General features: G+C 45.5%; 1 protein-coding gene across 1 annotated transcript in view; it reads right to left on the bottom strand.

The window, feature by feature from the left end:
- Positions 1 to 25,636, bottom strand: part of WHRN (whirlin) — a 1,326,895-nt gene that overhangs the window by 51,506 nt on the left and 1,249,753 nt on the right. The window contains exon 11 of the mRNA XM_069609683.1: positions 18,818 to 19,014. Within this exon, the coding sequence (XP_069465784.1) occupies positions 18,818 to 19,014 (197 nt within the window). The remainder of the gene's footprint in view (positions 1 to 18,817; positions 19,015 to 25,636) is intronic.

Genomic DNA, 25,636 nt, shown 5'->3' with positions numbered 1-25,636 from the left:
GTTGTTCAGAAGGAGAGCAGCATAACTTGCAGAGGTGTTGGAACCAGAGTCCCAAAGTGAATCTAGCCTTTCCTGAAGAGATGCTTAACACAAGATGTTGTAAAGTAATGAAAACTGCCAAGCTGTTGTAAACTGACCTTAACCACAGAAGCACTTGTTTGTAAATTACTGTTCGGGCAGGGAAGTATACCTGAACGGTGAATATTGAAATTTAGAACTGGCATGGGCGTAAACTAGGTGTGATTGAAGTAGTAGGCCCAGCATGGAAGTAAACCAGGTGAAAGTTTATGAAGTGCTTTGAAGTGGTGTTGGCAAATTATACTGACAAACATTGATTGCTGAAGTAAGAACTGTATGAAACTGCTGCAGAAGTGTTGTATATCTTCCTTGCCTTGGTCAGCAAAAGCACGTATGGGAGGAGCTGCAGAGCCATTATCCACAGAGGCGTAATCTTCTGAGTCCTTCACCACACTGTGAAGCGCTTTCATTTGTACCTGTAGCAAGACAACATAGAGGAAGTTCTGACCTTGGCAGGGAATAGTGCCCGAACTCTAGGGCTGCAGGAGCAAGGAGATGAGGCTCAGCAACTCTGGGTCGTGGTGCATGATTGTTCTGTATTCATTGGAAAGGAGGTCTGGAAGTGGAGGCAGCCAGACGGACGGAGCCAATGACAGATGGAGCAGGTCCGGGTACCAGATATGCCGCGGCCAAGCCGCAGCGATGAGGATCATCCTGCAATGGCAGTATCTGAGTGTGTTGATCGCACGTAGCAGAAGCAGAATCAGAGGGAAGGTGTACAGGGAGAGCCCATCCCATAGGAGCGAGAATGCATTCCCCAGACTCATCGGCTGAGGGTACCTGCTAGTGAATTTCCAGCACTTGAAATTGGCACTGTCGCGAACAGGTCGATCTGGGGGTAACCCTACCTGCTGAAGAGCTGAGACACCTGCGCTGTTGAAGAAGTTATCACTCATGGAAGGACCTCAGATCCCTGCTGAGCGAGTATGCAATGGTGTTCTTGGTGCCTGCCAGTTGAAAGGGAACGAGGAACATGCCCTGAAGAATGGCCCAGTGCCATAGGGACTGGCCCCCCAGAGAGAGAGCAGGTGGAGTGCATCCCAGCCTGCTTTCAGATGTAAAACATGGCTATGTTGTTGTCCATGAAGATCTGCACACCTTCCCCTGTAGCTGCGGCTGGAAAGACTTGAGGGCCCAGAAGACTGCCCGGAGCTCCAGGAAGTCTATGTGCAAGCCTTTCTCCTCTGCGAGCCAGAGGCCTCTGGCGTGAGACTGCCCTGTGTGGGCTCCCCAACCCCCCAGGGAGGTGGCTGTGGTGACTGTGGCCTGGTACGCAGAAATACAAAAGGGGGCTCCTTGAGTGAGATGCGGGCTCACTGCCCACCACTGTAGAGGCTGCTGGAATGCCCGATTGAGGGCAATCTTGTCGTTCCAAGTGCCTGAGACCTGCTGCCACCTGGTGTCTACTAATTCCTGGAGAGGAGGCATCTGGAACCTGCAGAAGGGGACCTGATGGATGCAGAAAGACATCACGCCCAAGAGAGACTTGATCGACTGGACTGTTGTGATGGACACTGTGGACAGAGGCTGAACTGCTCCTAGGCTGGCCTTCACCCTCTCCTCTGAGGGGGTCACCAGACATGTGATTGTGTTGAGACGGCACCCAGGAACAGAGGAATATGCAATGGCACCACGCGGGACTTTGGCTATTGGATGGAGAATTTTAGTGACGTCAGAAGACGTATGGGCTCCGCTGTGTGCTGCGTCGCCAGCACGCGAGGGCGGGAGTGAATGAGCCAGTCAACCAGATAAGGGTAGACATGTATGCCCTTGCAGCATAGGTGCGCTGATATCGGGCTCAAGCTTTTTGTGAATACCCTGGGGGCCGACTTAAGGCCAAAGGACAGGGCCGTGAACTGGTAATGCCACCCCTAGACCACAAAACACAGGAACTTCCGATGTTTTCGATGAATGTGGATGTAAAAGTATGCATCCTCCAGGTCCAGAGTTGCAGAAAATCCCCTTCCTCCAGCTGGTAGAGCACGTGCTGCAAAGGTGACCATCCTGAATTTATGGGACGTTAAGTACTTGTTGAGAGATATCTGGAGTACACTCCAGTGCCCAGGAGTCACTCAGGGACCAGCTCTATTGCCTCTTTTCTTTTTTTTTTTTTTAACCACTTTATTATTTGGAATACAAACCAAACGGAAAAAAGGTATCACAAACATATCCATTAAATCACAGGTATGCATTCAAATAACTAAATATATACAGGAATCAAGTAACTAATTCTAACACTATTAAAAGTTACAAGTTCAAACCTTAACTTACTACTGCAAAGCTCTATTTTGCAACAATATTTCAGACATCCAACAACAGACAATACATCACCGACAAACTTCAACGCACAAAACTGAATAGAAATCCCATCTATCTCATTCAAACAATTATGCATGCAGCAAATCAACATTAGCTGTATAATTCATTGAATGAACCCCAAATTATAAAATAATGCTCCTAACGCTTTTGTTTCTTTAGTAATACCTTTTCATAGTCAGACAAAGTACGGACATCGATCAGTCAATCATCCACAATCGGCTTTTTCCTTGACTTCCAGACTTTTAATACTTGCTTAGCAGCTACTACTAGTACCCTATTTATCCATTCTGTTCTCATACTAGCAATTTCTCCTCTCCCTTTGTTCGATAATAGAATTGTCAAGTAAGATGTTTTTGGGAGTTTGTTCCCCAGCATAAGGTCCAATCTATTCAAGACATCACTCCAAAAGTTAGCCACTCTTGGGCATGCCCATAGCATATGAATTAAGGTGCCCCCATAAAGACCACAGCCCCAACAGGTATCATCATCTCACAACCCTAGCCTGGCCATCCATGCAGGGGTCTAGTATAGACTACAGAGGATTCTTTGGCTAATACACATCAGGCCCAGATCAATTTTTGACTGCACGCCTATACAAAGCAGACTTTCCCATTCCTCATTAGGAATATCCATACCAAGTTCCTCCACCCAAGCCTGATGCAGTTTCTCCCATGCATCGACATGCAAGTTATCCATCGGCATCAGTTTCATGTACGTTGACCCTGTGCATGGAAATGAACAGATAATATTACAGACCTTAGGTCTCTCTCTCTCATGGAGTCCCCTAGCATTCCCTGCTGATCAATCAGAAGAAATTTCAGGTCCTTGTAACGTGTATGTTCCCTGCCCACTAGCCCGAAAAATTCACCAAGTCATTCGAATGAAATCATTCGATTACCCTCCCAGACATCACATTTCCTAAAAATGCCTCTTTTGACCAAGCTTTGCCAGCATAAGTTCTTGTTCACTATCTGTAGTCCTGCATTATCTGCATTATGCCATAGAGATGCATCATAGTGAATCCAGATGTTTTCCCCTCTGGCAGTCATAAAATCTTGTAGGGCCCCTCTAGCAGTATCCGTTGTGGGTAATCTCAGGGTAGAGTTTAGCATGTTATACATTGTGTACATGTCAAGCAAAGCATACAGTGAGAATTGTTAACTCTGAATAATCTGCCAATAGGGCATGCCACTGTCGATTTCAGTGAAATAGAATGCTGACTTTTTAAGAACAAACCCCTTGCAATAGTTTGTTAGATTAGAATATCCAAAGCCCCCTTCCTTCGCAGGTCGCATTATTATGTACTTTGGGATTTTAGGCCTATTGCCCTCCCCCCAGAGGAACTCCTGAAAGACCTTATCAATACTACCAATGATCTTCTTGGTGAACTTCAAAGGGATAGATTGGACAATGTACAGCACTTTCGGCAGAAGAACCATTTTGATGGCATTGATTTTCACACAGAGCCCAAGTATTAATCAGCCCCATTTCAAAATATACTTCCGCATCGTCTCTAAAATGTTTGAAACATTGAATTCCACCATCTTCCTCAGGTCACGAACCAGGTAGACTCCTAAATACTTAATTGCTCCCATCTCCCAATTACAATTCCACAAACCGATGTCGCCCCTTGGTTTTGCAATGTCTAGAGGAAAGAACACTGTCTTTTCCCAGTTGATCTTATGGTCAGACAATAGCCCCACTTCCTTGAACATGCATTCTAGCGGATCGGCCAAGATGATAGTCATATCATCCGCATAACACAGAATTTTAATTTCACTATCTCCAAATGTGAGTCCGTGGAGGCCTTGCTCCTGCTTTATGTATGCAATCAATGGCTCTATTGCAAGGTTAAAAAGGTATGGTGACAACGAGCAGCCTTGTCTAGTACCCCTCGTCAAGAGAAAAGCAGAAGACAGAACGCAGTTGACCCAAACTCGAGCACTAATGGACGAGTTTAGCGTTCTAGCAACTCTTAGAAAAGTGTCCCCAAAACCCATCTTTCTAAGTGTGTGATTCAGGAAGGCCCAATTAACTCAGTCAAAGGCCTTCTTTGCATCCATAACAATTAGAAGTGCATTCTTAACCTTTTCCTTTGGGAGTCCCATTATGTCTATAAGAGTCCTAACGTGGTCATACCAGTATCTGCCATGCATAAAGCCAACCTGGGAACCAATTATCAGACTTCCAATGCACCTATCCAACCGGTTAGTCATTATTCTAGTGAACATTTTAAGATCAACATTTAACAACGATATCGGCCTATAGTTTTCACATTGTTTATGATCTTTACCCAGTTTCGGGATCACTGCAATGCAAGCCTCTTTCATGGTTGGACACATGATCCCATTGGTCATAAAATAATTGTATAGCTTACATAAAAACAGTGTTAACTCAGGACCCAGTGCCCGGTAGAACTCAACCGGAGGACCATCTAAGCCTGGCAATTTAACCGTGTTGAGTTGGCCAATGGTAGCCAGTATTTCCTCTTCCGTAACAGGCTGATCAACGGCTGTAGCTTGGTCATCGGATAGCATTGGCACGTTCGTTTTTCCAAAGAACCCAGTCATACTCTCAGGCGTTGGAAACTGATACTCCCTGTTTAGTGATGCGTAAAACTTCCGAAAACATTCACATATCTTTTCTTTCTTAACTTCCTTCTTAATATTCCCCCCCTCCACCTTCCACCATCTGGACAAAGGAGCTATCAATTAAGCCACGCAGTCTATTAGCTAGCAGTCTACCACTTTTGTCACCCTGCTCCCAGTATTTCTGTCTCATGTAGAACATGCCTTTCTTATACTGGATGTCCATCTCGCGTTTGAGATGCTCCCACGTTCTCTCCATTTCAGCTTTATCCTCGCCACTTTTTGTCATTTGATATTTCTTCTGGCACGTACCCAATTCACTCTCCAGTCTCTTTAGTTCAGTCACTCCCTTTTTCCTCATGTGGGACGAAATGTTCATCATTTCACCCCTAATTGTTGCCTTACAGCTATCCCAAACCATTAGATCAGATGTAGAACCCTCCTTTATTTCAAAGAAATTCCCAATAAAGTCCTGTAGAGACTCAAGCACCCCCTGTTCCTGCAATGTGTAGGTTTTCAGGCGCCACTTAGGAGTACTAGATAGTTCCATTCCCAGTTCCAGCCTCATTGTTATCAAGGAGTGATCTGAAATACCTCTCTCCTTTATGTCTGTACTAGAGACCTTTTCAACAAGTCTATCAGAAATGAAGAAATATTCGATTATCGAGTACGAATCGTGGACCGGCGAGAAGAAGGAAAAATTCCTTCTCCCCGGGGTGCATAGACCTCCAAACATCGACCAAGTCTAGACTGTGTAGGAACTCGTTAAACGCCCTGCTCATGCTCTCCGCTGTGTATCTGCAATTTGCAGAGTGATCCAACCTGTCTTCAAGGACACAATTGAAGTCACCCCCCAGGATAGTATATTCCCCATTCATTTCTTGTAAAAGTGACAAGATCTTCGTAAGAAGCCATTCCCTCTGGCACATGGACTATAGATAGACCTTATTGTGATTAATCAGCCTTCAAATTTAGCATCCATCAAAATCACTCTCCCATCCTCACCCATAGCTACTTTCTCCATGTCCAAGTTCAGACCCCTACGTACTAGTATACCCACACCCCTCAATTTAGAAGTATGGCAGTTTAATAATACCTTACTAAACAGAGTGCTATTTAGGAGGCTTTTGGATTCCTCCTCTCTGTAAAAGAGCAATATCAATTGTCTCTCTCTTCAATCTAGTCAGGACTTCCCTCCTCTTCCTGGGGATGTTTAGACCCTTGACATTCCACTAACAAATAGTTAATTCACCTATCTAGTGGTCAGCTTCCATAATATATCCAACTACCCTTTTCTATACTCAACATTTGAGACAGGATACGAGGGACTACATACTTATCGGATGCAGTAGCTGAGTTTAGCATGGTTAGCAATCCCAGAGATACCTGTTTGAGTCGGAGGTGCAATTACACCACAGTGTCCAACCATTATCAAATATTGACACTTTCCTTATTGAAAATTACCATTACCAAATATTGAAAAGAGGACCTATGCCTCTTTTCTTAACATGGCTTGAACCTCCTGAAGCAGTTGAGCCATGTGATGTTCTTGACGTGCTACAGGTGGAAAGCGATGGTGTCTGTGTTGAAATTCCAAAGCGTGCCCTTGCTGAACAACATCCAGCACATTTGTCCATGGTGATGCTTTTCCACTCTCTGACAAAGTTCAATAGCCGCCCTCCCACTGGGGTGAGAAAGTGGGGCCTCAGATCATCGGCCGGTTCAGGCCTGCTTGGGCATCTGCTTCCTGGTCTGTGGATGATGACGACGCTTGCCTCCGCTGCCATAGGCCTGGGAACGGCCAATGTAGGCTTCCTGGGTGGTGGAGCAGGAGGGCTGATGATAGGGGGTAGTGTACCCCCTTGGAGGGCCTGGAGACTCTTCCCGTGGGGAATAAAAAGACAACCTCCTCTGCTGCAGATGCCCCGAGAGCGTGCTGTCTCTGTGTCAGTTTGATAGCCTGGAGAGTCTAATCCACTGTCTTCTCAAACAGGTTGTCTCCATCAAAAATGTATGTGCACGACCTTGGACTGCACATCTGCTCGAAGGTTCGTGACCTTCTGGCATCAAAGTGCCACGCCATTCCCCATCCTACCCCCCTCGCCTAAGGCGGTAGAGACAGAAGTGCGAGTGAGTAGCCATGTTTACCCGGAACTGATGGACTGATGTTTTTTTTTAACAATTAGAGATATTGTCCAAGTGGGAGGCAGGATTAGTTTCCCAGAAGGCCTAATAAGTGGCTTTCGAAGTGTCAGGATCAAGCATCCCAGAATGTATAATAATAGAAGGTCTGGAGGGCGGCGCTTATTAGTTGGTTAGGAACAGGTTAAAGGCTTGAATGCTGTCCGTTTGTCTTGTAAGCAAACTAATACATCCTTTTGCTTAACCATGTCTGAAAACTAAGTAATTATGTTACAGTTGTTTTAGATTCTAGGCAAGAGTAAAAACAATATTCCTGTATGTTAAGCATAGTTCTTAAGAACAATGCTAACAAATGATGAGCCACAACAGTGGACAGGCATTTTGTATGGGCTTTCAATCATACAGGAACAATACTTTACTAACTCCTTAACCAAATAAACTCCCCTCCCCAGCCCCATAACTCCTATACTTGATTCTACCACATTTATGTATATCTTATGACTAGCACTTCTGCCCCATGACTGCATTTAGCCATTACCTGGTAAACGTCAATATGCCTACGCTGGCTCTGCGACAAGTTACCTCACTTGTTCCTACGTCCACTTGTTTTATGTTTGTTGTAACATGAATAATCTGCAAGCACCCAAATTCATGTAACCAATAGAATCTTAGCAAAAGCATCAACCATGCTATGGGCCTCATTATAGGTTTGGTGGTATCTCAGCACTACATCTAACTAAGCAGCTTGTTGAAGCAGTCTATCTTGCTCCTTGCTAGGCTTTATTTAGGAAATTATTTTCACAACGCCCTCCACACTTCTGTAAGTGCCCATTGGGGTTCACAGTGATAATGCTTTGTACCAGCTATGCCTTTGCAAAGATGTTTCCACTTATTTTTGCCACTGAGTATGTGACAGAAAGTGAGGATCCAGGATGCCCAACAGCATTTGATAAACAGTACGTTTTCCCTGCCCTTCCCCGAGTTATTGTTGACAGGCTCCTCAATCCCATAGGAACAGCCGGGACAGCAGTGACCTTGTTGGAAAAGTAGATGGCAGGGCAGCATAGTCTGGTTTATAATCTGGGCGTGGATACCCTGTCCTGGAGAGAGTCTTGCTAATGAAAATGGCACGTAGGCCCGCTCTTGAACATTTGAGGGAAAAGGTTATGGTTCCCTGCACCTGATCCTAAAGATCAAGATGGAGAACTGCTCTCAGAGGTAAGGGAAAGGCTGTGCAGCAATGGGCAGAGGGCTCTGGGTGTAAGAGCGACCCAGCGCCCCCTTCACAATTAAAGAGGGAGGCAGCTGATAGCATGGGGCAGGGAGGCAGGAAGGGAAGAGGGAGAGAGAGAAAGTGAGTGTATGTGAGAGAGAGCGAGCAAGCGAGTGGTCCCCCATTGCCTCTGGAGGTAATCTGACAGTTTGCGCACACAGATTGAGCCTATACTCCACAGATTCTAACTTGGCCCCTACAGCAGACCAGCCCTTCCCTAGAGGTCCTTAGCTGTGTACCTTCTTTTTTCCCAGGAGACAGTATGCCTAGATCTCACACAGAGGGCTGAACGCAGCTGTGTTCCTCCCTACACCGCAGGCGTAATCTCCCACAAAACATGGAATGCTCCTCACACCTGCCCTTTGCCTTGAGCTTTGCCATACATTGCAAGCATCTAAATCGATCTCCCAAATGTGATCCCGGAACATTAAAGAACACTGGACGAACAAACAAGTGCTAAAATGGATGGAATGAACGTGACATGTGGGATGTAAAAATAAGTAGAAGAATGGAATGATTGCACTTCTTTAATGAGGTCTCAATAGAAGAGAGACCAATTGATGCAGGCCACGTGCACCTAGATTTTATGGCGCGTGCTGCAGAAAGCAGCCTTGTGTGTGTGTATATATACATATATATATATATATTCAATGAAAAAACTTTGTTAAAGGGATGTTATGGTTAAGTTGGACTTATGAAACCTATGAAATTCAGTGAAAAACATTGTTAAAAGGACGTTATGGTTACAAGTAAAATCGAAAACCCCCTGAAATTCGCCAGTTATGGTAAGCTAAGCAACCAAACTCGCGCCACCACCGTGCACTGCTAAGACTAACACCCATGACATCAAAGATGACATCACAAATATCATTGATGACATGCATTCAGAGTGGGCCATATACTTTTTTTGCAAAGTTTGGTGAGGATTCGTTCAGAGGGAGCAAAGTTATAAGCCACCCAAAAAGTGCTCTTCCTTTGGGATTAGCAACTTAACCATAAATACACAGGCACTACCGTGGCTGTGTAATATATATATACACACACTTCTCACCAGGGATAGAAGACAGAGTAGTTTGTAGAAAATAAAGGAACTGGGGATGCCAAAGAATACACAAGTGGGCATGACCTGTAACCCTTCTCATGTTCCATAATGCAGGTAGATCCTAGAAGGTTCAATGCGATCCTACTGAATCGCAGCTCCCTGAATCCCCTACCCATTGAATCCTGCCCACTGAAACATCTCCCATGATCCCACCCAATGAATCTGTTTTTGTCAACCACCTTCCATCCTTTCCCTACTGTAATCACTAATTGGGGGTTTCAGACCCAATACCCACCCTCTGATTGTGTACTAAATGGGGGATTATGACCCCCATGCCCTCTGGCCGAGACCCAAAGCCGCCAGATGCTATGTGACCCTACACCATCAGCCCAAAAGGCCCTTACTCCACTTCCCCATCCCACCCACATGCTCCCTTATCCCTACTCCCACTTTAACTCCTATTACCACCTTAGCTATGAGTCCTTGCCATACTGCACTGAGCTCCACTGCCTGGGTCTGCGGAGAGAACACTGGCTAAAGAAAGCAGACTGCCCTTTCTTCGACCTTGTGTTCACTATGCAAGGCATGGGATCAGCAACATGTATTTGGTGAAGGCAGATTTGATAAATAAATCTTCACCGAATAGGCATAGGACTGCCTAGAATCTTCAAAACAGGGTTTCACTTCCGTAGCTTGCTGGGGAGCTCTTCTCTGGAAGAGAGCTGCTAAATCAGTTTGATGTGGAATAAGGAATAATCTTGAAGAGACACCCTTGCTCTGCAAATTCTCCTTTTGAGGGGCTATCCATCTACGGGGTACATGGATGTTGATCCATACATGGATGTTGATCCAGGGTAGGTGTTCATGTTGAAGTGGTCTTTAAATGAAAGGAGAATGGTTCCATTTAGGATGCCATTATTAAATTACTATTGTTGGCTGAAAGGTTTGCATGGTTCTGACTGTGTATGCCTCAGCTTTGCTGTGCAGCACCACATGGTTTACTTTATATTATTTATTTATTTATTTATTTACTGTTCGCTTGTTAGGTGCTAAAACACTAAGCAAATTCTGTTTCAAAATGCCCACAGGGCCACTGGGAGGGAACATGGGAATGAAACACATTAACATACATAAAAATTAAAATAGTGGAGGGAAAAAAGGACAAGCCTACTATGCCTTTTGCATATTCAGAACATGAAAGTGCAGCAAGGAAGAGGGCAGTGGGGGTAGGTGCTGGGGTGTCCGTGCTCGTGGGTGAGCCACAGATGAGGTGCAAGGTGTGCTATTTGCAACACGCCCTTGGAGCTGCGTTGGGTGGAAGTGCAAGCCTCCAGGGCAGAGGGTGTGCCGAGGCAAGTGCTGAGGGTAGGCAGAAGCTGGGGCAATTGTGTGTGGGAGGTCATGGGCCACAAGAATGCATAAGGGCCCAGGACACCAATCACAGCAACTGTGAGATTAGCAGAGGAGAGAAGAATGGAAGGAGGAGGCAAAGAGGAAAGTCTTGAAGAGCTTCTGGAATTTAAGAAAGTCCTGCTCAAGACGAAGATGGAGGGGGAGGCTGTTCCAGAGAAGGGAGTCAGCTGAGGAAAGTGATAGACCTCCTGCCTCTGTTTAGCGAAACACTTGTCTTGCTGCCCTATTCTGGATTAGCTGGAGGGGTCGTCGAGCAGAAGAGAGAAGATTCAGGAGGAGGCTGTTGCAATAGTCAAGCTTAGAGAGTACCAGAGCTCGGGTAACATTGAGCTTCTGGGGGAAAGGTAGAAAAGGGAGAATTCCTTTGAGAGGGAAGAACTGAACATGGGACTTCTTGGCAATGTCCTGAGTGTGAGGGAGGAAGGAGAGAGAGAAGTCGAAGATGACTCCAAGGTTTCTGGCTTCAGAAGAAGGAGCAGGGGGTGAGCCCATGGAGGAAGGCCAGAGTGAAGGGAAGAAGCAGGGAGCAGGGATCCCAATGGGAAGGATCTCAGTTTTGCTGGCATTGAGGCAGAGATTGTTGGAAGTGCACCAGGACTGGATGGCAGATATGCATTCTAGGATGATGAAAGTTGCAAGAGGGTCAGCAGGACGTTTGAAAAAGAGTTTTGTGTCATCTGCTTAACACTGGAAGTTGCAGAAGAAGGAAGAGATGAGGAGTGCCAACTGAGCAAGGTAGATGTTTAAGAGCCATGGGGAGAGGATATAACCCTGGGGGACATCACAAGCGGAGAAGGAAGTAGGAGAGGTTAAGGTGCCCAGGATACTTGTGAAGAGCGGTCAGTTAGAAAGGAGGTCAGCCAGTCCAGTGCCCGTTCTGAGATACCTAGGGTATCATGGAGCCTTTGCATGAGGATGGAGTGGTTGACCGTATCAAAGGCAGAGGAGAGTTCGAGTAGGATGGGGACAGCTGGGGAGTTGGAGTCCAGAGATGCAAGCAGTTCTTCACAGGTGTTCAGAAGAGCAGTTTCTGCGCCTCTGGATGCTCGGAATCCAGATTCATGGTCGTGGAGACCACCAACAAGTGCAGTGTGAGAGTTGAGTTGTGGCAAGCCAGCTTCTCCAGCAGATTCTCCCGGACGGGGGTTATGGAAACAGGGCGGTTGTTGGCTGGACAGGTAGGGTCTGCTGAAGGTTCTTTCAGGAGGGGGCGCACAAGACAGTGCTTGAGAAAGGAGGGGAAGGATCCAGTGGCAAAAGAGTGGTTGCAGAAATCCGCGACTGCAGGGTCAAGAGAGACTATGTTGTCCTTGATGGTTCTGGAAGAGCAATGGGAACCTTTGGCCTGTAATAGAGTGGACCAACCAAAACCCATGCTTGTTAGCTTTGCCTGAACTTCAGGATGAAAGTCAGAGCCCCATAACTAGAAGGACATCTTTAAGGTAATTCCAGGGACTACATTCCTAGAGGAAAGATCGAATATACTTAAGACTATATAAGCATTTGTTTGGACCTACTACCTACTTTGTGCGAGAAAGCTGAAGGCTACTCAAATTTTCTGAGAAACACACAGAGGTCTGACAGTTTGTCCCAGGACACCAATGTCATAACAAACAATATTGCAGCAGAGTGCACAACTTTAACCTCTGTCTGACTGGACAGAACAATAATAGCTCAAGGACACTCTGTAACCTATCAACCACAGGGCCAATTGATGAGGATCTCCACTACCTGCCCAGCAACAGGGCCTAGGTTTTGATAGAGGAGGGTGTTACAGAGATTTCTTATATTGAGTCCAGTGATATCTACTGTCGTGAGACTGAAACATACAATACAAAATAATTAACTCAGGGCCTTAAGTAAGCAAACATTTAGTCTATTTGGTTCTTTGTAAGGGAAACTTTGAATTTCCCTTATGTTTCTGGGCTAATTGAGAAAAAGCAGCAATGTCACTAAGAGGAAAATGAAGCAATACCTTGTTTAAATAAGTAGGAGCACCATGACCATCTGTTTACAACATGAATGTCCTGGGTTCATGCTATCCATCAGAAAAATCCTACTTTGCAGTGTTAGTCTCAACCAATACTGTGGTGCCTCAGACTCTCTTTCCCTCAATATTGAACAATGGGGTATGTAGAAAGGTTAGTAGGCTCTATTAAACCCAAAGCTCTTCAGACTGATGCTATTAAACAAAGTCGATCCTACCAATCACTGTTAAGGAATCTTGAAGGACGAACTCTCATTGCCTCTCTTTTCCGTCTCCAAATGTATCCGGCCCCACTGCTTGCTACAAAGGTCCCTAGTTCAATGTGTCCTCTAACCAGCGGGGGAAAGGTGCTTGCTTTGATGTCAAGCGGGGGTAAAGTTTCCTTGGGAGGAGAGGCATAGATAATGGCTTTTAGAGCCATATGCCATGGACCAAACTGTCACTTCTTTTTTAAACGGATTGTGGATTTGGTGGCATGAAGGTTGCCTTTCTGTTGGGCACCACCTAACACTTGTACACACACAGTTTGGTGCAGGGCATCAATTTAAACAAAATAGCTGTTTGTAAGTCTCTACCCCTCGGAAGTCACTGATGTCTGACGGTCACTGTGCGATGGTGTCTTCTCGAGCAAGCTAAAAGCTCCACTGCTGGATCTTTCTGGTGTCGATGGAGTCTACTTGGTTCCATGTCATTTCAACGAATTAAATTACTTTGATGTAATTTACTTTGTTGTTATTACTTCGAGAATATACTCCCCAAGACCCACTTCCCTGCACTACCACCCCACCCTTTCCCCACCCGCTTTTACACCTTACCCCACAAATAGATCTAAAATTCGAAGTATTTTCTAAGTAATATCCGCAAAGAAAATTACATCAAAGTGAAGGAATTTACTTTGTGGAAACAACGGGAGATGGTCTACTTTTGTTCTGCTCGGTCTGTGCACACAGAACTGGACAGGCCAAATGGTATGCTGGGAGAAAAAATCATTCTTGGACGCTGATAAACACACCAACCTGCGTCATTGTCCCCAGCATGGTAGTTAGGTGCTGCCATTATTTGTTAGCAGGTTTCAGGAAAGAACACTGCGGATTTAATTTGGAGAAAAGGAATAAAGGTCGTGGGTGTGAATACGAAGGGGAGTTTCTGGCACTGATGTCCATTCACCAAAATGCCTTGGGTAGCAGAAGTGGAATTGCATGCCAAATGACATTGCACAAAGTGAAACCACATGACCTTTGACCCAACAGCATCTCAGGAAGGGATGTCACATGAGCTTTCACCCTGGTGACATTATATGAAGTGGCATCACTAACAGAAAACAAGCAATGCCAAAAGTTTGGGCTTTTGTGTATACATGAGAAGGTATTTGTCTCTCATTTCTATAATAGTACTAACCTTGCCTCGACTCTATTCAATGTCTTTATCTGTTATGTAAGACAGGCATTCTAAGACATAATCACTGATGTCCCAAGATTGGCGTCCAACTCGATTCCAGCATTATTATATGCTGACAATCTGGTTTTAATGTCAAAGACCCCTGGAGGTTTACAAAGGCTCTTGGATGCTCTTTCAATTTATGTGCAAAAAAAAACTGTTCAACTATCAATCTTGAGAAAACTTAACTGGTGGCTTTCACTGAAAGTAAAAGACCAAAGAAATCATTAAGCTGGTACCTTCACAATGTACAATTGGAGGTGGTCCATCAGTACATTTATTTGGGCGTGACAATAGGGGACCAGATGAAGAGTGAAGCCCATTTACTAGCTTTGAAAAAGAAATTGTGTACTTCAATTTCACAAGCAACTATCACCCAGGCAAAGTATGGAAAATTCTCAATAATTCCAGCTCTCACATACAATCAACAAAAAGTCATCCCTGCTTTACTATATGGATCAGAAACCAAAGCAATTATTCCATCAATAATTTGGTAAATGTTTGAAGGGAAATTTTGGTGGCGCATACTTGCGCTCCCTAAATGTGTACCTACTGTGTGGATGCAATTCGAATTGGCTTTTGTATCTTTGTATGCAAGATATGTGTGGTAACTGATTGCCTTGCTCAGGAAGTGTCTTATAGCACCCAAATCTAACATGTTGATAAGTACTCTTTCAAAGTATGTGTTCTCTTCACAAATTGGGTTCATCAAGAAGTGGAAATCAGTAGTCATTGACGCCTTTACAGAGATTGCGATATCAACTGAGGTACTTGCAGACAATCCCACCCGGGTAAAAACTAAATAATTTAAAAGTGACTGGATGAAGACTAAAAAGGATTGTCAAAATTGTCAAGATTTCAAAAACAATCCATTCCAAAATAAAAGATTGAATATCCCTGAAGCGCATATGAACAGATGCTCTTCTCCCTCACATAGAGCAGATTTTTTACGCCTGAGATTTAACATACGGCCTAATAGAAAACAACCGCGTAGTGTTTCTGCCTAATTCTGCTTTCCCATTTAGGGCTCTAGGGCTCCCCACAGGGCTCTAGGGCTCCCATGGGGAGCCCTAGAGCCCCAAATGGGAAAGCAGATTTAGGCAGAAACACTGCAGCATTTAGCATTGCGGAAAACAACCGCGTAGTGTTTCTGCCTAAATCTGCTGGAAAAGCAGATTTAGGCAGAAACACAGCGGCATGTAAACACAACCGTGTTGTGTTTCTGCCTGCCTTTGCTTTCACTTTGAGTCTCCGGTGCTCTCCTGGGGGTGCACCGGAGACCCAAAGTGATAGCCACGGCAGGCAGAAACACAATGCGGTTGTGTTTGAAAACGCTGCGGTTTTTCTTTCTGAGTTTCTCAGGCTCCTCGGAGCCTGAGAAACTTAGAAAGAAAAACCGCAGCGTTTTCAAACACAATAACGTTGTATTTATGTTTGCGGTCGCTTCAAAAGCGACCGCAAACATAAATACAAAGTTTTTAAAGCTGTGGTTTTATTTCTAAGTTTTCCGGGCTCCTCCAGCCCGGAAAACTTAGAAAAAAAAACGCAGCTAGTGTTTATTTTTATAAAAAGAATAGCACTTGCCGAGATGCAGCTGCAGCTTTTCTGCCTGTAGTCTCCGGTCCCCGTCCTCCGCGTACAGCACCAATGAAGGAAAAGCCACCCAGTGGTAGCTTTTGTTTACTACAGCTGGCTGGCTTTTCCTTCATTAGTGCCGCAAAAGCCAAAGCGAGCACAGCGGCGGGCATCCATTTCACAAAATGGATGCCCCTATGTGCTATCTTTGAGCTTGAATTGCTCAAAATTTTACATAGGGACTTCGAAAAAAAAAAACGCCAATCGTTTTTTTTTTTTATGTTGCCTATCTATTTTTGAAATAAACATTTTTTGGGTGAACCATTCGTTTAATCTTGGAGGGTCACCAGACATCACAGAAGATCGGATGACACACCAACATCAAAGATAAGCTCCATCTGATCTTAAGGTATGCATAAAGGCACCAGTTCGGTGGACATCTGCCACAGGCACAGCTTTCCACCCACGCACTCTAGAATGCAGATACACCTATGACAAATTCGGTCTAGCTGGTCATATAACCGCTTTGCACAGAAAGACCAGACTTGCTTCAACACCTCTGTTAACAGAATACAGCAATAACCTATGACAAATTTGGTCTAGCTGGGTACATATCGAGTCTCTGGTACTACCGTTTTGTCGAGACCACCCTCAGCACACGCCCACGTGGCTGACCTCTTGGGTTGCTTACTGGAGCTCAGCCAGCGCTCCTAAATCCTAATCTTGGCCAAATGCACACATGCATCTTAAGCCTCCTCTTAGAATGTTCTCATACCTGGATTTTGGTCCCTGAAGGCGTTCCTACCAGGAAGCCCTTTGTGGAAATACAAATGGGAAAAGGCACTATATAAATGCCTACTACAATACAATACAAAAATTCGAAAAAGAGTTGTGGAATGTAAAACTGATTAAGAAAAATCGGACAAGTATTAAATACCAGCCAGCGTTGAACAACGGTTGGGCACTAAAGGTATTTTACCTTGTCAGCCTTGGTGGATGGCGGAATTACCGGCCTACTCCAAGGTGAGCGGGGCCGGTAATTCCCCATTCACCAAGGCGCTTCCCCATTCCCATTTATGCCCCCATAGGGCTCAATGGGAATGGGGAAGGAGGTAATTACGGTACCGCAAATTGTGGTACCATAATTAGCACCAAGGTCCCTTTGCGGGCCTGTTCCTTAACGGCTGGTGAAAACAGCCGTTGAGGTCGGGTCCAGCAAAGGGACCTCGTAGTAAGGCGGTAAGGGTTTACCGGTACTGGTGCCCTTACCGGTACCGGTAAACTCTTACCGCATACCATGTAATGAGGCCCAATGAATCTGCTTCACTGTGGCAGAACCGCCTTCCTGACTCCAAGAACTACTATGACGTGAACTTCTCTTCATTTATAAACCATCACCCCATCCATGCTTACAGTTTGCCTCACATTGCACTGTCCGCCATGTTTCTCTGACTCAATGTTGGTTCTCTACTTCCTCCTTCTTAGATCTCCTCTGCACCCATGCACATTTGACTCACTCTACTTTAGCCAGCACCTTTTTTCCACCTTTCTTCTCACACCTGCCATTCCTTTACTCACACTTAAATCACCCAGCACATGTTCGTTCCAGTCGATAACCCTCTTTCCTGGCTAGCATGTCACTTAGTTTTCCCCCAGACTACCTACCTCTGTTCCCACCCGTCACCTTCCCCTTTAATCATCTGTTACCTAATCAGTTCCCCACTTTCCCAATACCACCCATTTCTCCTGACCCACATCAGTCTCCACAAAACCCAGCCCTTCTCATTTCACCCACCTTTTCTTCGCATCTTTTCTCCCCATGAAGGTCCCCATAGTGCTGCTCTACATTGGGTCAAGGAAGTGACTATGCAGAGGCAAAGTGGCCACTTCGTAATGAATGCAAGTGCAAAGCCCATCACAACTGGTGTTCCAAAATTCAATGGGATGGTGTATTATGTCACTGGGATGTATGTTGCGCACTGCTGCGATCTGTATGTTTTTTGGTGCTACGATGACCACATTGTAAGTATTAACACGTGGGAAGGGAGCATTCTCCTCACCTTTTAATTTCATTAAGTGGTGTCAATGTGTTGCAAACACGTATGCAAAGCATTGCACTGTTAGCACTGATGCTTTGTAGGTTGTCGCTGTGTGCAAAGTCGGAGTGGTCCATGGTGGACCACTTCCATTTTACCTCCATGCACTGTGCCACCTGGATGCAGAAACCGATCTGTCACCCTCAATGGCTGCTACACACTGCCAATGATGCCTTTAACTGCTTTCCTATGGAAATTAGGGTGAATCTATGAGTTCTAAGGACAATCAAAGGGTGATCTCATAACTGCCCCAGTCCCATTTTGGGATGGGGTCACAATTGTGTGAATGTCAACGTAGTAAGGGAGGCCTGCTGCCCTTGGCAGGGACCTAATCATGCATCCATGTCGGTCTACAGTGAGGCACTCATGCACAGCCCCCTTCATTATCATTCATTAGGCAGCCATTGGACATCTCACAGCCCACCGTGACTTTGGTCATTAGATTCGTGTATACAGATCAGAGCAGATGACTAGCAGCAGCACAGCATATCAGATAGCTGCTGATCGGGCAAGTTCACATATTTAGCACCGCCATCTTGCCTTCTCACTTTCCGACCTCCCTCGTTCATACTTCGTATCGCCCCTTCCTCGTCTGTCTAGCATCAGTGGCAGCGCTTTGCCCATCTTCCAGTCACCTCCCTTTATACAATACCTCACTTCATATCCACTTCTTTCTCTTTGCAGCCCATATCTCAGGTTTCGCTTCAGCAATCTGTCTTATTTTCTTACCTTCCATATTCACCTCTCTACACGTTTTCTAACAATGCTTCCGAGCCTCCTGTCTACTGAGTCCTTACTGTCCCCTGCCTCACCTTGCCACACCTGTCTCTAGACCCCACATGCCCCTCATCTTCCCACATCACTTACAGGTTTGGGGGCTGATTCGGCCTGTCCTTCGCTCCACCTGGCGTCCTTGTTGTTTCGAGTTTTCAGCGGAATGGGGCTGTTGTCCTTGCTGCCATTCCCACCATCCCCAATGTCCACGCCGCTGTCCTCGCTGAGGGTCTGTCCACTGTCTGACAGCTGGGAAAGGGAGGAGGCAGGTGGAGACATCGGGAGCACAGCTGAAAGCAGAGAGGAAGACAGGTGACAATTACCAAAAGACCACAACCAGAACCAAACACCACTAAGGCACGGACACAGCTGGCATTGGATGAAAAGAAGGCCAAAGCCACAACCAGCGCCCAAGAAGGGAATGCCAGATACACAGTCCTCACCAAACAAGAGGCCAATGCAACGGTCAGCAGCAAACAAGAGAAAGTCAGAAACACACCCATTACCAAAACAAGAGGCACATGCCACGGCCAGCACAAACAAGAGAAGGTCAGGTACACAGCTATCACCAAACAAGATGCCAAAGCCACTGCCACCAGCAAACAAGAGAAGGCCAGAAACACACCCATTACCAACACAAGAGGCAAATGCAAAAGCCAGCACAAACAAGAGAAGGTCGGATACACAGCTATCACCAAACAAGATGCCAAACACACTGCCACCAGCAAAAAGGAAGGGCAGAAACACACCCATTACCAAAACAAGAGGCAAACGCTGCAGCAGACACAAACAAGAGAAGGCTGCATACACAGCTATCACCAAACAAGATGTCAAACCCACTGCGACCAGCAAAAAGGAAGGGCAGAAACACACCCATTACCAAAACAAGAGGCAAATGCCACAGCCATCACAAACAAAAGAAGGCCGGATACACAGCTATCACCAAACAATATGCCAAACCCACTGCCACCAGCAAAAAGGAAGGACAGAAACACACCCATTACCAAAACAAGAGGTAAATGCCACAGCCAGCACAAACAAGAGAAGGCCGGATACACAGCTATCACCAAACAGGATGCCAAAGCCACTGCCACCAGCAAACAAGAGAAGGCCGGATACCCAGTCAGAAACAAAGATGTTAAGTATGTACCCTCATAGGCAACTAAATGGGATCAACCAGGAGCAGCAGCCAGTATGTAACAAGAGAATGCTACAGCAATTTCTGGTCCCAATGTCGGTGGCACAGCCACCAACAAACAAGTGAAACCTAGAGCACGGGGCATCACCAAACAAGAGGAACCCTGAGTCAGAGGGCTCACAAAAAAGGAGAAGCCAAAAGTCAAAGCCCACCCAGTACAAGAAAGACTCAGTCACAGCCAACAACACACCAGCATCACTCTCAAGACGCCATGTTTCTATGCAGCCTGCACAAATGAAGTCCTTAATATTTAGAATGCAGTGTTGGTACTAACTGTTACCGACATGTGCATTACCTGGCTTACAGAATGCACATCATTGACTGCTGTGAAAGATTCCCCCCGTCAGGGTGCACTATCCTGTGCCATTCCCACTCCGTGTTCTCGATTCCTCCCCACCCCTCCTCCCCATTACTCCTGGTACTCTGAAGCAACTTTGAACGCATGTAGTGCATTAAAAACTGCAAATCAATACATGCATATATAATAAATACATGAATAGACACATAAATCAATCACCAAGTAAGAGAAAACCAGGCAGTGACCAGAGGCAAACAAGAGGCGGTTGGGCAGGACTTGGCCACTGACTGCATTAAACAAAATAACAATCCCAGAACCACAAAACGCACTCAGATTGGCTCTACTCGGGAGAAAGTCACAGCAATGTTTAGCTGCTAGTCCTAACACACATTCAGTACTCTTTACAAGGTACAAATGTCATTTTCAAACCCACAGTTTTACCATCCCAAGCTTCACCTGCAGGTGGCAGCAGAAGCTCATTTTGAAAGAAAACCTTCCGTGCTCTGGGCCACTCTGTGTAAATGAACAGAAAGCCTTTCACTTCAGCACTGAAAGCGGCATCCCACAAGTCTGTCAAAGGGCTCTTCCAGAGTAAATATAACGTATTTTTTGTATTCGTGTGGCCGACACACGCGGTGCTTGGGGAACTTGAAGACGCTGCTCTGGGCAACAATCACATGAAGACCCACAGGTCCGCGTTCACGTAGAAGGAGTGTGCAACCGGGGCTGCTGGTGAATGCCCGACGTGATACGAGCGAGCCCAAACACCATCAAAGTCGCGTGGGAGCAGGAGAGGGCGTGGGCGGGGGGAATGGCACAACGTTAAAACAATTACTTATTTTATTTTGTACATTTGTAAAGCGCACAAAGCAACCCGTGGGCGTCGTGGCGCTATTGCAGGCAGACTTAGCTTAGTTACAAGACAATTGGTTTATTACCCTACAATGCCACTCAGGAAGTTAGCCCCAAGAGGCACATCATTTCACACTGCACTGTGGGGCACCCCAGGGGTTCGGCTATCTCGACTCCTTTTTAATTTTTGGATTACTCTACTAATGGCACTTGTTCCATTAGGGTCGGCCCTAGGATCTGTGCGGCACATTAAGTACGGGACCCCTTAATTTGCATAAAGTGACCTCACGGGATAATGACCACTACATATGTAGGCAGCAGCGAAAGAAATGCATATGTATATATGTATACATGTATCACCTATTGTGAAGTTTCATAATGTAAACAGTGCTGTTAGGAACGTCTATTCGTTTTCCCCAGTTGGGGATTACGGGATTGGTGGGTGAATGCCTACCTGGGTTGCCCACTGTTAGGCAGAATCATATGCATTACCCTTTGGGAACACCACACACAATTAAGACTACAAAGTGTAAGTACAAATTCACCTTTGGTACAAGCCTGTACTACACAGTAAAGTGGTAGCGATTGCTGAGCAGCCAGACCTATCTCAAGAGTAACGTGAGCAGTATCAGAAGTTACACAAAGGACAGCAATTGCTATGGTTCAAACAAACACTGACTCAAGGTTTCTGAGTAAAAGTATGTACATTTATTTACACTATCATTTGTAAAATAATTCACTATTATCAAGCAGTAGAAAATCACAATCCTAATATACTACACAACACCCAATCAATTCTGGACAAGTTAAGCTCAAAATGAAGTGTGAGCAAAATGGCACTCCAGCAATTTAAAAAGGGAGGGAAAGACAAGGTTATACAAAATCAAACAGCACCAAGTAAGTAGGCAGGGTAATCTAGAAAAGGCTTACTACAATGAGGATTCAAATCAATAGGCCTGGGCCAATGTTAATGGTTCAGAGTCTTTGCAGAGGATCACACAGTTCAGAGTAGTTTGCGGTTAAGTCTTTGGCAAGAGTTCATAACGAAGTTGGCAGAAGGAAAAGTTATTTAAAAGTGTAGAGAAGGACAAGCCCTCGGATTGGCGAAAGATTTAAAACACTTCCACCGCGGTCGGACGGAACAAACAACCAGGTTTGAACAGTACCTTAGAAGAGGAAGAATGCCGTAGATGAGGCAGAAGTTCCTGGCAGATCGTGCAGGCTCACAGTTCCTGAAGTGACTGTCAGACTGACACGAAGGAGGAAAACTGGAGGGTCCTGCACTGCCCAGGGAAGAATCCAGCAGCAGAGCAAAGCAACGAATAAACGGTGCGCTCATTAAAACCCAAACAGGGTCCGGTCCTCCTGGCTATCTGGTTCACTGCAGCAATGCACAGCAAATTCAACCAGGGGAAGGAGGCCTTGCTTGGTGTTTGGCGAACTGGTTGGTCCCACCAGCTCAAGGGAAGAAGATTCCTTGCAGATCTTCTCTGTCGTCGAAGTTTAGGAGATTCGGACCCGCAGCAGGGCTTCACCGGGAGGTTCAGTAGTTGCTGCAGTTCTCTTCCTTCACCTTCTCTTAGGTTCTCTCGATCCAATGTTTGCTCTGCCTTCCAAGTTCCAGAGACCTGCTTTTTATGTAGTTTTCCCCCATTCACACAGCCTGGCTGTTAATGACACAGCAGGGAGGCTGTCCTGGCACGACAGTCACCTAGCCAATAAAACAAGAGTGCGATTTGGGTCTCTAAGGAGACCCTGTGCAGGGGGCCTAAAACCCCTCCCTCACATCCTGTCTACCTAGACTCTCAGGCACCTAAGGAGGGCTTCTGTGCAGAAGCCCGCCAAAGGACGGCAAACAAACGAACCAAACCTGGCTTGGCACGCAGAGTACAACATGAGAAAGACCTTTACAAAAAGAAATGGCGAATAAACCCAACCAGAACCAAATAAAAGAAAGTGGGGTCCAGCGGATTTAAGTTCGAGGCTACTAACATAGCCTAAGACAGTACCAAGGCTATTTTCATAGACCGAGGTAGGAAAAATATGGTAGATACCACTGCCACCAGCCAAATCTTAAAGAAAGGGGAACAAAATAATGTTCCATGAGAAACAGACAAAAAGGGATAACTATTAACCCTTTCCAGTACTCTATGGAAGATAGTTTGTACTGGGTCTGTGAATTTAAAAAGACTAATAAAGTCAATGGCAACTTTACATGTTCTGGGAGACAGTAGTCAGTCCCAGAAAATGGAGTTTAATGTGGGAAGTCTGAAAAAGACAACCCTGTGTCACTGCACTAAAGGTGCTGTGTGACACACAGTAAAAAGATGATGCCTATTGAGTAGGTGAGGCTCCACAGTCTATGAACACAAAATTGTAAAACACACAGCAAAACACATGTAAGAGTGAGAAAAAAATGCTCACACTCTTACCAGGTGAAAAAAAATAAATCCTAGAAATCCAGCAAAGCTGCTGAGGGACTCAGTAGGTAAGGGAAATTAGCCATTCTGGAGAATTCTCCCTAAAACCCACATTGCCAACAGTGTGTTATCCTGAAGGGTTGGAAGGGGGACTTGCCTGCACTGTTGGTTGGAGCCGATGATCACACCAACATGTGCTGGGGCTAGTTGGGGTGCTGTCACAGTCTTTATATTCTACTATAGTCTGGTGACACTTCAATGTTACAAGCAGTTAACTCTTCTTCACATCTGAAACCACGCACCTAAGGACTGCTGTGGGCATTAGCTGCCTCCTGTCCCCCTACCCTTCCAATCACTCCCTTGACATGCAAGTATTAACCCCACAGCAGTATTTCAATTGCCTAAAAATGTATGCATATGAATGCAGGTGCTAACAATGAAAACAACATTACATTCCCTATTTTGTGGGCATTTGGTGTTCTTAAAGCATTCAGTGATTTTGGGAGTCTGCACTCTGAAAAAAAGTCAGAAAGGAACATGTGCCGGGGGGCACAGATTGTAGGCAGCTAAAATGTGCTTGGCATGTGCTTTCAAAATAAAAATGTCCCTTTGCACTTCTTAACACATTAAGAGCGCTTTGTCCAAAAACAATGGTCTCTTAAATAGGCCATCACCCACTTTAAATGCTCTGCTTTAAGAAAAAGTGATCAGCAGTGCTTACAAGGCCAGCAGAGCCTATTGTGCCGCTGGCAGGGGGATTATTTGGCTCTCCAGAGTCGCAGCAGGAGGTTGAGATTTGTGTGACACATTGCCTCACAGGACAAACAAAAAGAGAGCTCAGCAACGCGGTAGAACAGCCGCGTTCTAAAAAGATATTCCACAACACCTGCAAGCTGCCCCATCATTTATGCTGAAGCGTGGGCCACCCATGCGCTCAGAGTGCACTGCAGCAAGTTTAGCTACTCTGAGCACATGGCCCACGCTGCAGCCTGCAAAAAGAGGGAGTCAAATGCACCCTCAGCGCGGGGCTCCAGCAGCTGCGGAGCCAAGTGCAGCCACACATTGTGCACACGCCTAGCGCTAGGGCCGGTGTATGGTCATTTGGTGCCATGGTGTATAACTGCGCGACAGTACTCAACTCTCAAGAACCACGCAGCTCGCCGGTTCCAATGCTCTTGTAACACAATATTAAGATTTGTGTTGCAGCTTTACCTTCTTTTGAAAGCAGAAGGAGGTACATTATGCTCTTGGCATTTATTTTAGACCAGCATTTAAAATACAAGTTTATGCCCTTTAATTATTCTTGAATTTATCGTGACAATGTTATATTTTTTTCAATGATAGATCCTGCAGATGTCACGTTTGAGGGGAAACTGGGTGTCTTCGTCATACATATTGACTTGAATAAGGTCTACACAAGGCAGTGTGCACTAGCACCTTGAAGCAGCTCTTGTGCTAGATGTGATTACCAATAAAGACCTCAGAACAAAGAATACGACAGACTCAAGGAATATGGCAAAATACTACTTTATTCTCAATTCAATAAAGCAGTGCACACACACACACACACACATTTCATACCTGAAATGTGTCATCTATGAAGTCATCCTACGTGGTACATTGCAAAACCTATTGAAGGGAATGATTGGTTAGGGGAACATATGCACCTATCGTATACATAGGGGTTAGTACATCACTGGCTGCCTCTTACCTGTAAGGCACGCCTCAACCTACCTCTAAATATGTATAATGCTGATTATAGCCAGGAAAATGGCAACGGATTGGTCTATGCAACATTGTCTAGTAGGCTACTCCATAGACCCCCTGATTGGTTGGCATTCTCACCCAACCATGGATTTTCGGCTCGTTAGTAAAACGTAAGTGAAACAAAAAGCAGGTGCTTGAGTCACCATGAGATTACTCCTCACTTTTGCCAATGAATCCATCATCTCGTATCAGTCCAGCCATAAGCCAAAGTTTCTCCTCTGTAGTTGACCTTGTAGCCTGCTCTCTGGTCTGGGAAATTTAAGGGAGTGTAAGCACATCACTATCTTCATTCGAAGCTTAAAGAAAAGCCCTTGTTGTCGACTTCTGAATCACATGTAAAGGGACCACAAATGTGTAATTTTCAACCTCCTATTTAC

Source organism: Ambystoma mexicanum, chromosome 8 (assembly GCF_040938575.1).
Source record: "Ambystoma mexicanum isolate Mex_15411 chromosome 8, UKY_AmexF1_1, whole genome shotgun sequence".
Lineage (NCBI taxonomy): Eukaryota > Metazoa > Chordata > Amphibia > Caudata > Ambystomatidae > Ambystoma > Ambystoma mexicanum.
This window is presented reverse-complemented; position numbering and strand designations above follow the sequence as displayed.